Below are 13,383 nucleotides of genomic sequence, written 5' to 3'. Positions count from 1 at the left end.
AAAAAAAAAAAAAAAATGCTTAGAACAGCATCTGGCACAAAGTACCATACAAATATTAGCTATTAGCGCTCACCATCCACCAAAATAAATTAAATTGGATTACAAAGCAAAGGGCTTAAGATGAAACCATAAAACACAGTAATTAAATATAGGTCAGTCTTCTTTTTGAGTAGGGAGCATCTTATTATGCATAAAAACACAGGAAAAGATAAAGGAAACAAGATATTTGACAACACAAAAGTGAAAAAAAATTAAGAAATCACCATACGCAAAATAAAAAGACATAAAAACAAAAGGCAAGGAAATGAACAGCAGCAGATCAACAAAAAATCCTATGCCCCTAAATGTAAGCGAGCAAAAGCTCTCAAAAGAATGAATAAAAAGAGTTGATAATTTTTTTTTTTTCCAAGCTCACTGTGTCTAACACCTTTCCCGGTGAGCCAACTGTCATTCCTAATCCCCATCTCCATTGCTTAACCCCATAGAAAAGTTTAAAAAGTCAAATACTTGCTTCCCGATCTTTCATGCCAGTAGGGACAAGAGCCAGATCAGACATAAGGACGAGAGGGCAAGGGGGAGCTGCTGAACGTGTGTCTCCGATAAAAGAAGAGGAGGAGGTCCCTGCCCCGAGATGCCGTCCTTTGCTTCCAGCCTTTGAAGCCAGTCACAGGAAGTGGTGGCATGCACACGGAACTCTCAGCAGCCATATTTTAACTGAAAAGCCAGTGACAAAGCCACATGCTGACGCGAGACGAGCGGGGAGGCAGAGAGAGGACATTTCTGAATCGTCAAACCTGGAACAGCCTGCCTCTAGCCCTCCCAAAGAATAAACACACGCAGCCTCTGGTTTACGTCCACCAGTTAGGTTTTCTGCCGCCTGCTGCAAATTGTGTTCTTAACTGCGCCATTCTCCTGCCAGCAGTATTGGATGCAGTTGGTTCCTCCTTTCTCATTGAAAGGCTTTCCTCACTCGGCTTCTGCGATGCCCCTACCTTCCTGCTGTTCCTTCTTGACTTTGGAGAGTCTAAGGAGCATCCCAGAGCTATCCTTCACCTGTGCTCTCTACACTTACTGCCTTGGGGATCTCATCCAGTCTGGTGACTTTAAATATCCTCTATATGGTGCTGAATCCTAAATTATATATCCGTAGACCAGATTTCTCCCCTGCACTTCAAACTTGCATATCCAGCTTTCTACTCCACAGGGCCTCTTATCAATCATTTCAATGTAACTGAGTTTCAGATCTCCCCTTCCCAACATCTGTGCTTCCACCATCCATTCTCATCTCAGGTAAAGGCTGCGCCATTCTTCCATTGCTCACACCAACATGGTCATGGTCATCTGTGACTCCTCCCTTTGCTCTCACCCCCAATCCAATCTAAGCAAACCTCACTGGCTTTCCCTTCAAGCACATACCTAGAATCTGACTAGGCCCCACTGCCACAACCTGGGTCCCAGAAACCATAACCTCCTGCTGTCATCACAGCAACCCCTCCTAACTGATCTCTCTGTTCCTACCCCACCCACATCCAATCTACTCCCAACACAACTATCAGAGTGATCCCATTAACATTTAAGTCACTCCAGTTCAAAGTCAAAATCCTAATTATGATTTTCAAGACTATACATGATCCATGCTGGGCACGGTGCCTCACGCCTGTAATCCCAGCACTTTGGGAGGCCGAGGTGGGTGGATCACCTGAGGTCAGGAGAACGAGACCAGCCTGAACAACATGGTGAAACCCTATCTCTACTAAAAATACAAAAACTAGCTGGCCGTGGTGGCAGGTGCCTATAATCTCAGCTACTCGGGAGGCTGAGACAGAAGAATCGCTTAAACCCGGGAGGCGGAGGTTGCAGTGAGCCAAGATCGTGCCATTGCACTCTAGCCTGGGTGAAAGAGCAAGACTCCATCTCAAAAAAATAAAACAGCAGACACTGTCTCCATTATATACATAAACATATGTGCATGAGAATATGCAAAAAAAAAAAAAGGTACCAAATAGTCATAAATTTTTAAGTTAAAAGCTATTTGGCGGTGGTAAGATGACAGGTGTTTATTTTCTCACTTTTAATTTAAAATGCTATACCTTTAAAATAGCCTACTGGGAAGAGAGTAAACTTGACAAACTATCCAATTTGCCTGGTTAAATTCAAGACACAAGAAGTAAAGAATAAAACAGGGCCCCGCATCCCTTTCTTGATATTGACATTGACAAGAGGCTCTCGGTCAGCCTCTTCTTTGTTGGCTGCCAGAAAGCCAATCTGTTGTGTTCTAATCACCTGCTGGCCCTCCTCTGTATTTTCACTCCATCTGTACTTACTTTGACCGCAATCTCTACATTCTATACTTTGAGCCGTAACTCAGAGTATTGAGAGAAAAATATCTCAATCCATGTACATCCTCCTTATTTCTCGGATCTCAGGGGGCAAAAGTTAAACAGCACAAAGTATCAACATTAAACCAAGTCTGGCCCCTACTTATTTAAGAGTGTAACTCTATTACACTATATAATCTCCTATATTACAGAAAGAAAAAAATAAAGCAAACTTTGGTATTTATAATTACACCCTCATCCAAAATCCTACAGTTCTTTTTATTAAATTTTACTATTATAAGAACAAATGTGATGAGAGAAGAATTTGTCACCTCTTCTGTTTGGCAGTTAATACCAAGAAGGCAAAAACCAAATCTTACGCATCCCACAATCCCTCAGTGTCTGGGACATGACTTATCTAGCATACGCTCTCTATCTATTAAGTAAATATGTTGCAGAACACAGTGTATTTCCGTAACACTCTACATTTATATCTTGCAAATGTGATTTTAGTATTCCACCTTCTAGAGTTCCTCAAGGCCATAGGACTCTGTATAATTATCCTCGTTTGCTTAAATTCAAGGGTAAGCTCCCCAGACAAAGGCACAGCAACACAGGTGAGTCACAACAAAAACACAGCAACTCTACAGAGTGCAGTAATTTGACGAAGAAGCAAAAAGTCCCACAAAGCAAGGTTCTCACGATGACTCGAGCTGCAGAGAAGCGCAGCATTCTCGGTGATGCTGTCAGTACCTGCCTCTGCAAGTATGTTCACAAGATGTCTGTGGCTTCAGGTGGGGATTAAACAAAAATAACTGCCTTAGTCACAGGCCGGGAACATGTGTCCCATAACTATAGGAACATTTAAATTCAGAGGAGAATAAACCAAAGACTTAGAGGTGTTGCTTCCTTTTCCCAGCTACCATACAAAGGAGATGAACAAGGGTCTTCACATGTACACCAGCAAATTTATTTACCATCTGACACTCATGCTAATCATGTCTGATAAGAACAAAAGAAGGTGCACAGTGAGCCTCCTGGCTCATTAAGAGTCAAGGTTTATGAGCAGAGCTCCATTGAGCAATGAGATGGTGAGATCACTGAGACCTCAGAACCTCACACCATCTTTTTTTTCTTTTCTTTTCTTTTCAGAGGGTCTCGCTCTGCCACCCAGGCGGCAGTACAGTGGTACAATCATAGCTCACTGTAGACTCAAACTTGGGCTCAAGAGATCCTCCTGTCTCAGCCTCCCGAGTAGCTAGTAGCTGAGACTACAGGCAGGAGCCACTGGGCCTAGCCTGTCCTTATACTTTTATGTCAGCTCTTTTCTGAGGGTTTCCTTGGTCTCTACATATTTTTACTCTTAAACTTCAAGCATGCACATACCCCTTTGAGGTGCTTCCCAGTTTGTAGCCTCCTCCAATTTCACACGTCCCGAATGAAACTCACTATTCTCCTCCAGAAAACTTCTTGCTACTCTATTCCACATTTCACTTCATGACCTACTATGAAGTGGTGGGTAGACACCTGGGACTGTTCACCACCAAAACAAGTGACCAGACACTTTCTCCAAATTATTTTAAATATGTACTCTACCATCTGTTCCCAGAAAACGTGTAGCACTCGCGCAACTTTGTGTCTGGAGTATTAGAACTGATCAGCCTCAATCTCCCTTGAGGCAGAGGCTCATCTCATTGACCCCGGGACACGTCTGCTGTGTCCAGCAGGGCATGCTGACCCTGGCCTTGGCGTTCCCCAAGCACACGGTATCTTTTGAGAACGCCACCTCTGCACCTTCGGGAACCCCAGCAGCCTCCTCTACTGGCAAGGCGCATTCCACACTCCTGCAGGCGCATTCCAAACAGTTCCAGTGTCGCCGCCTCTCCTCCGGTTCTCCCTCACAGTGAGTTAGTGTTGCTCCCTTACTGTGGATACACAGTGCTTCGCACAGGTCTCCATTCAAATCAAGCCAAGCCATGTTCTGAAACACCTTTTGTGTAACCAGTACACTGTGCACTGGAAAATATGAAAATAACTAAGAGTTGAACTCTATCCTTATGGATTTCACCGTCTAGAAGGAGATAGACATGTAAGGAAATAATCAGCATACAGCACTATAAATGCAAAGTAGCAGAGAGGCCAGGACAGCTGAGCTGGAATCTGAAGAGCTAAGAGTTTTCATTGGAACGATTTGCTTAGACACCTCCTGATCCCCTCACCCTCCAACCAGTAAGCTCCTTAAGAGGGCATATTTGCTTAATCCTGTTTGTAGTCTCAGAATCTAGTACACTGCCCAACACAGAGCAGGGACCCTAAGCACTTCTTGAATGAATGGGCAGGCCTGCACTGTGACATATTAAGCCTACTCATGAGTCATTCCACAAAGCAATCTTCTCCATAATTACTGCCAAGTGAGAATTGTGTGAAACACCTGGAAAAGATCAAGCATTTACAAGTGATGATGTTTGTGAGGATGAAAAGAGGACACGTGCCTCACGGGCACCCGCACGGCCCTGCTGGGTTGGTCCTAACCTCCTCCGCCCACCCACGTCCTCCAGCCCCCACCACACACAGTGGGTGGTTCACTGTTCCTTGTGCACCCCACACCCTGCCTCACCTCGGGGTCTCTGCACGGCAGGTCCCTGTGCCTGGAAAGTCCTCCCACCTGACATGCAAAAGCCTCCCTCCTCCCCTCCTTGCAAGTGTTTGCCCAAATGTCACCCTCTCAGTGAAGCCTTTCTTGATCACCCATTTAAAAATCTAATTTCCTTCACTGCTTTTTTTTTTTCTTTTTTTTTTTTTTTGAGATGGGGTCTTGCTCTGTCACCCAGGCTGGAGTGCAGTGGTGCAACCTCAGCTCGCTGCAACCTCCACCTCCCAGGTTCAAGAGATTCTCCTGCCTCAGCCTCCCAAGTAGCTGCGACTACAGGCACCTGCCACCACACCCAGCCAATTTTTGTATTTTTAGTAGACATGCGGTTTCACCATGTTGGCCAGGCTGGTCTAGAACTTCTGACCTCAAGTGATCCACCTGCCTCGGCCTCCCAAAGTGCTGGGATTACAGGCATGAGCCACCGTGCTCGGCCCTTTCTCCTTTATTTGTGGATTCATCATCATGAATCACTACTTGTAAATGCTTGATCTTTTCCATCATCATGAATCCCAAAATGCATTTATTTCTTAATCCCCTGATTAGAATTTAAGGTTCCTAATGGAAGGAATGGGTCTCTTCTGTGCACTTCATCCAAGTACATAGAAGAGTTCTTAGCACAAGCCAGCCTTCCTCACATTCTCCTTCACACACACGTGGTTTAATGAAGAATTCACTCATGTCCATGAAAGAAGACACGAGTGTGTCAAGATTCCTGCATGCACGTAAAGAACCAGGGTTAAGAGCACAGACTGTGGGACCAGAATATCCGGCCCATTTCCCATCTCCACCAATTACCCCACTGGGTAACTTTGGACAAGTTACTGAAGCTTTCAGACCCTCAAATTCCTCATCTGTAGAATGGGGATCATCACAGTATCCCTACTCGGAGTTGTGAGAATTAAATGAGATTATGCATTTAAAACAAGGCTTAGCATTGTGCTTGGCACACACAGGCACTCAAAACATGTTAGCGACTAATACTATTTTTATGAAAAGAGATCCTGAGACATAAAGAAAGTGATTTAAGCACATACAAATATAGAAACACCTATTAGTGACACATTAATGTTAAATTTTATTCACATTTTAGAGACAGGGTCTTGCTCTGTCACCCCGCCGGGAGTGCAGTGGTGCAATTATAGCTCACTGAACCCTCAACCTCCTGGGCTCAGTGATCCTCCCACCTCAGCCTCCTGAGGAGCGAGGACCACAGGTGTGTGACACTTGCCCAGCTAACTTTATTTTTTAAGACAGGGTCTTACTCTGTTGCCCAGGCTGGCCTCAACCTCCTGGGCTCAAGTAATCCTCCACAATTGCTGGGATTACAGATGGGAGCCACCATGTCCGTCCTCAAGGTGGCTTTTAGAGTAACTCATTGAGTAATAACCTCTGATTTGTAGTAATTACTTTATTCAAGTATGCGAAAAATCTCTTGTAATTTTGTTTACTATCTCTCTCAAACTCTCACCTAGAAAAGTTTAAAAGGATATAAAAGTAATTTGAAGAAGATTTTAAATTCTCTTTAACACGAAATGAATGAAAAAAAAATCAGTTTACATAAACTACGAAGGAAATACCTTAGCAAGAAAGAAGAGAAACCTGCGATGACAGGCAAGTCACTGCAAGTTTCGGACCGACTGCTGTCTTGAAAGGAATTTATTAACTCACAATAAACTCAGTTGAAACAAGGAGTTGCCCTTTTGAAATGTGGTTTCTCTTTCTCTAGAAGAAAACTAAAACCCATCTCTTTCGGGAGGCCTTTCTTCACCAACCCGCCCCTGGACATTCCTCTTTTGGGGCCTTTTCCCCACCCATCACCATTCTTTGTGCAGCTTTGTGTTTGCTGCGTAAACACGCACTCTCCCTCCTCAGCTCTCCCGAGTCACAGGGCAGGGAGGGAATCCTGTGCTACTTCTGTAATCCTGCCTGGCTCAGGCTGGCCACTGAAACGGCAACCGCATGTGTGTAGAGAGGAACACAGATGTTTATCATCTAAAACCTGGGAAGAGCTGGCATTGCCTCCAAAACAGAGTGATGGCGGGTCTCTCTGAAGATGTCTGGATTGATCATGAAGGATTTACTGAGCAGTTATTTCTTCAGTGCATTAATTTATTATTACTGTATTTTTTATTGTTTTAAGTTCCAGGGTACACATGCGGGCTGTGCAGGTTTGTACCACAGGTAAACGTGGGCCATGGTGGTTGGCTTCACCTAGCAACCTAGGTATTCAGCCTGGCATGCATTAGCGATTTTTCCTGAAGCAGCATTAATTTTCCATAACCACATAAAATCATTTATATCACAGTAAACTGACATCAAGCTTTAAACCAAGGCCTGAAAAGTGCCACAGTTTCTAAACCACTCAGCTGGGCAACAGGAATTTTAATTTTTAAAAAATTAAACGTTAGCCTGGTGTGGTGCTTCATGCCTATAATCTTGGTGCTTTGGGAGGCCTAGGTGAGAGGATCACTTAAGCTCAGGAGTTCGAGACCAGCCTGGCAACAAAATGAGACCCCCCCCACCCCCCATCTCTGTAAGAAAAAATAAAAATCAGCTGGGCATGCTGAGGCACACCTTGGTCCCAACTACACGGGAGGCTGAGACAGAAGGATTGCCTGAGCCCAGGAATTCAAGGCTGCCGTGATCTATAGTGCAGCCACTGCACTCTGGCCTGGACGACAGAGTGAGACTGTCTCAAAAACAAACAGAAAACAAAACAAAAAAAAATTAAACTTTATTTTATTATTAAAAATTAAACTCAGGCCAGGCACGGTGGCTCATGACTGTAATCCCCACACTTTAGGAGGCCAAGGCGGGTGGATCACCTGAGGTCGGGAGTTCGAGACCAGCCTGACCAACATGGAGAAATTCCATCTCTACTAAAAATACAAAATTAGCCAGGTGTGGTGATTCGTGTCTGTAATCTCAGCTACTCAGGAGGCTGAGGCAGCAGAACTGCTTGAACCAGGGAAGGGGAGGTTGTGGTGAGTCACGATTGCACCATTTGCATTCCAGCCTAGGCAACAAGACTGAAACTCCATCTCAAAAATAAATAAACAAATAAATAAATAAAACTCATGGTCATACTAATAGTATTGAGATTAATAATGTGACAGTTAATAGCATCACTGGCTGGTCTGCATCCCACCTCTGCCACTTTCCAGCAGTTTAATATTAGACAAATTATGTAACTTTTCTGTGGAAGATTCCTCGTCTATAGAACAGGGATAAGCCTCACAAAGTTATTCTCAGGATTAAATGAATTTATAGATGAAATTACTAAAACTGAGCCTGGAACTTGACATATACTTAACAGTGTGAGCTGCCATCATTCACATTATAATAATTACTATTAGAAATAATTTTCATCACTATCTCATCTTATTTCAGTACATTTCCAAAGAAGCAAAGGTACTTTAGATTTGGTTTGTTATAATCTCTTATAATCTGATCTCATATAAATTTCTGCATTTTGACAAGTAAAATGGAACAGCTCTTTGGGAGGCCAAGGTGGGTGGATCACCTGACATCAGAAGTTCAAGACCAGCCTGGCCAACATGGTGAAACCCCATCTCTACTAAAAATACAAAAAATTAGCTGGACGTGGTAGTGGGTGCCTGTAAATCGCAGCTACTCGGGAGGCTGAGGCAGGATAAGCGCTTGAATCCGGGAGGCGGAGGTTGCAGTGAGCCAAGATTGCACCATTGCACTCCAACCTGATCAACAGAGCAAGACTCCGTCTCGGGAGGGAGAAAAAAAAAGGAAAAAGGAACAGCTCCATTGGGTTTAATAACCTGAGCAAAAGACTTGCTCAGGTAGTGTATTGGGGCCACAGTGGAACTAAAACACAGGGCTCCTAACTGCAGGCCAGGGGCCAGGGACCACACATTCTCACATCCTTCTCACATTCATTTTAAAGCTTCAAGAAAATGGCTGTTTCAACACTGGGTCTGGTTTTCTACTTAAGCGTTCTGAAAGGATTTATTGAAAACCCCAAATTGGCTGGAACACTCCTGCTGCTTACCTTTCAGCAGAGTAACTGTGAGTCAGTATGGTGGATATCCATTTGGTTTCAATTTGCTAATACACACAAACAGTTCATTGTACAATCAATGGCAACAGGATCACAGTGATCTAAAAGTACATTGTTTCTGCTCCTTGATTTTTCTGTTCTACTTCTAACTCTGTGGTGATTAAGTTTCTTGTCCCCCTCAAGAAACATCTCTCAATTTATCGAGAGCATCCCAAAAAATTAGCTGCTATTAAGTTTTCTGTAAAACATAATACAGTAGAATCAAATTAGTCTTCTTAGCTCGGGCTGCCATAATAGTAATAATACCAGATGGGGTGTCTTCAACAACAGAAATTTGTTTTCTCACTGTTCTGCAGGCTGGAATGCCCAAGATAGAGGTGCCAGCTGATCTGCTTCCCAGCAAGGGCCCTCTTCCTAGCATCCAGATGGCCACATTCTCATTGTACCTCACACAGTGAGGACAGTTCCAGTGTCTCTTCCTCTTTTTTTTTTTGAAAGAGTTTCGCTCTCCTTGCCCAGGCCGGAGTGCAATGGTGTGATCTCGGCTCACTGCAACTGCCCCTTCCTAGGTTCAAGTGATTCTCCTGCCTCAGCCTCCTGAGTAGCTGGGACTACAGGCACCTGCCACCACCCTCGGCTAATTGTTTTTTGTATTTTTAGTAGGGACGGGGTTTTGCCATGTTGGCCAGCCTGGTCTCAAACTCCTGACCTCAGGTGATCCACCCGCCTTGGCCTCCCAGAGTGCTGGGATTACAGGCGTGAGCCAACATGCCTAGTGCGTCTCTTCCTCTTTTTCTTAAGATCCCACTCTTATGACCCCGTTTAACCTTTATCACCTCCTCACTAGCACTGTCTCCAGACACAATCACATTATGGGTTGGGGTTTCAACCTACCATAATGTAGAGTGACCCAAGTATTCAGACCATAAAAGTCTTCTAACCAGTCAAATATAAAACTCAAATTCAAATCCAGAATGTTTCTGGTTACATTACTTTTTTCCACTCAGATACAGAAAACCACTCAGTATAAAAGGTAATTTAGTTTTTAACTCAGACTGAAAAATCTGGATGCATACCTCAGTAATCAAGCTCATTGACACACGATGATAAAAGCTCAACAACATGCCCTGTCTTTTCGCTAAGACTAAACAGATCCACTTTTCTCTGAGACACATTATGCAACACAGGGTGAAAGGACTTAACAACCGCTTCCCCGCTGGGTGGGACTGACTGCCTACATAAAAGGATTCTATCTTTTTCAATGTATCCCGGGTATTGGCCTCGTTTCTTAAAAGTATGTGCACGTAGGTTTTCTGGAATTCAAGCACCACGAAATTCAGAGAATCATACCAGTAACAGCAGTTACTCAGAAAATGAGATGAGCTCCAAATTGTCCCTAGAAAGGCAAGGACTGGAAAAGCTGACAGGGTCTTAGATTCTCAGACACTTACACTTTCCAGATGTGAAGCTGAAGCCTAGGGAGAGTAAAAGACTTGCTCAGGTAGTGTATTGGGGCCACAGTGGAACTAAAACACAGGGCTCCTAACTGCAGGCCAGGGGCCAGGGACCACACTCCAATGCCGCCAAGCTACAAGTGTTCCTCACAGAGGCGGAAGGGAGCTCCTCAGTCTCTGCCAACACCATGAGCCTTACTGGACAACTACAGTAAGGACCAGAGCTTTTTCTTCCCCACCAAGGGACAGGGTTTTGCTCTGCTGCCCAGGCTGGAGTACAGTGGCATGATCATAGCTCACTGCAGCTTTCAACTTCTGGGCTCAAGTGATCTTCCTGCCTCAGCCTCCTGAATAGCTGGAACTACAGGTGCACACCATTATACCCAGCTAAAATATATTTATTTGTTTATTTTTCATAGAGACAGGGTCTTGCTTTCTTGCCCAGGCTGGTCTTCAACTCCTGGACTCAAGTGGTCCTCCCACCTCGGCCTCCCAAAGCACTAGGATTTCAGGCATAAACCACCGCACCCAGCCAGGACCAGAGCTTTCATCTCACTCATGCCTTGACTCCCCAAGTGTGGCAATATCCCAAATAAGAATCACTGTTTCTCCCAGTGGCTTTTGGCTTGTTTTTCTCCCCAGTGATGAACACTCCGAACTAATGAATTCCTCTTTCCAGCTAGTTCCTCTGGGGGTGGAGATGGACATGTGCTGCAAATCCCTCTTCTTCCACTCACACCTCTCTGGTCATGTCTCCTTGACACCAGGCCTGAATCTAAATAAACAGCCCGTAAAACATTTCTGTGCATTATAGGCTTTCACGTTGGAGGCGTCACGATAGGGTTGAAAAATGAAACCCACAAATACTAAATGGGAGAGAGAGAGAGAGATCTTCTGGGATTCGCTAGCTTTCCCTGGTTTCCAGAAAACATTCTCACATGTGTGGGCACATAACTATTTTTATAAGGGAATCTACTTCTAAATTGATGTGACACGACTTTCATTTGTTCAGGGTTGTACCTGCAGAAATAAGGTGTGTTCTTTGCAAAATGTTCTCAGTCATCTGGAATGGCTAGCAGGCTGTTCATCCCTGTGACACAGGGCTGACTTTTCCATTTCTTTTTAACACAAACCTGCACATCTGCCAAATTTAGTATGATACTTAATAGCTACTCTTGAGGCGCTCAAATTTCATTGGCCTTACATGACTTTAAAATTACAAATTATAAGATACAAGCCAACGTAAATAAAAGTTCAGATTAGAAAAATTTTAACTTTTTAGTTGCCCTCATATCCCCCTAAATCTATAATACATCTTTCAGTAAAATTTTTTTTTTTTTTTTTTTTTGAGACAGAGTCTCCCTCTATCGCCCAGGCTGGAGTGCAGGGGCCGGATCTCAGCTCACTGCAAGCTCCGCCTCCCGGGTTTATGCCATTCTCCTGCCTCAGCCTCCCGAGTAGCTGGGACTACAGGCGCCCGCCACCTCGCCCGGCTAGTTTTTTGTATTTTTTAGTAGAGACGGGGTTTCACGGTGTTAACCAGGATGGTCTCGATCTCCTGACCTCGTGATCCGCCTGTCTCGGTCTCCCAAAGTGCTGGGATTACAGGCTTGAGCCACCACGCCTGGCCGTTCAGTAAAATTTTTAAAAAATTAATCTCTTCACATGTATTGAGGGCATACTATGGACCTACAGTACAACATTTTGATATTGTTAAGCACTTAACCATTTGAAAAAAATGAACGAAATGATTCAAATTGACAACAGCCACCCAACTGTATATTTATGTACACATCCTTCTGAATAGCTTGTAAGATGCTTTATACCCCTATACCTCTCTCCTCAACTAGCCTTTGCCTTGCTCAAAGATAAGGGATGTGCTGTCATCTTGTTTTTCTACCTTCTCTGCTCGGGATGCTGGTCCACAAAAGGCTAAATGCTTTAGTGACAGAATGCGTTAAACCTATAATCATGACTGTCAAATTTTACATTCAAATAACTCATAAACTATTGAACTATTTTATTCTTACCAGAACTGGACACACGTCTGATCCTCTGAGGAGAGACGGCTCGATCAGCACTGAGATTTCTACTGTCGCTGTTCCGCCTCAAACAGGAAACGGGGGGCCCCACTTTGGCTTTTGGAGCAGCTATTTGCCTCAAACCGCAGGAGTCAGGCTTGGATATATTCCTGCCTGAGGTGGTCGTCGTTTTCGAAGCAGAGCCCTGTGAAAATAACAGTTAAGACTGTAAACCGAAAATAAAATTCTAAGCCCCCAGTTGATTGAATGGACCCCTCCTCTGGGCCAAGGGGATTCCAAAGAAACCTAAAACACAAGTTCAGGCCACGATGGCAAAGAGGTCAGACATGCCTCATCACACTCTCCTCCCTTTAGAATTCAGGCACAACTGACCAGCATTACCATTAAAACAGAGACCTTAAGTTAGACAAAACAGACTCTTTATAGGGAAAAGACACCAAATTCCAGCCTGACTCTAGTATAGCATCACATGACAGACAGCAACAAGCCCTGAAGGAAACTGAAGTATTTTACCCCAAAATATTTTTCTTTAACACATTCTGAAAAGGCCCTGCAAAGCTGTCTCTTGTGGGGGCAAGTTTACATTCCATAGATAATCTTCTTCCTTTCCCCGATCTTTGTCTGGTCCCAAAGAATTAGCTGAGAGTCTAGCATCTTTTACAAGTGTAAATAGGTAATATTGGCCATCTATGGCCTCTAAAGGCAGCCACCTGAGGTTTCATCTACATAATAAGAACCTTGGGGCCGGGCGCGGTGGCTCAAGCCTGTAATCCCAGCACTTTGGGAGGCTGAGACGGGCGGAGCACGAGGTCAGGAGATCGAGACCATCCTGGCTAACACCGTGAAACCCCGTCTCTACTAAAAATACAAAAACTAGCTGGGC

General features: G+C 44.2%; 1 protein-coding gene across 3 annotated transcripts in view; it reads right to left on the bottom strand.

The window, feature by feature from the left end:
- MTUS1 (microtubule associated tumor suppressor 1) overlaps positions 1 to 13,383 on the bottom strand; it is a 161,317-nt gene that overhangs the window by 90,624 nt on the left and 57,310 nt on the right. For all 3 annotated transcript variants that reach the window (XM_011934873.1, XM_011934875.1, XM_011934874.1), the window contains one exon: positions 12,489 to 12,684. In XM_011934873.1, the coding sequence (XP_011790263.1) occupies positions 12,489 to 12,684 (196 nt within the window). The remainder of the gene's footprint in view (positions 1 to 12,488; positions 12,685 to 13,383) is intronic.

This window comes from Colobus angolensis, unplaced genomic scaffold (genome assembly GCF_000951035.1).
Source record: "Colobus angolensis palliatus isolate OR3802 unplaced genomic scaffold, Cang.pa_1.0 Scaffold14, whole genome shotgun sequence".
NCBI lineage: Eukaryota > Metazoa > Chordata > Mammalia > Primates > Cercopithecidae > Colobus > Colobus angolensis.
The sequence above is the reverse complement of the archived record's forward strand: the minus strand, read 5'-3'. Positions and strand labels throughout refer to the sequence as shown.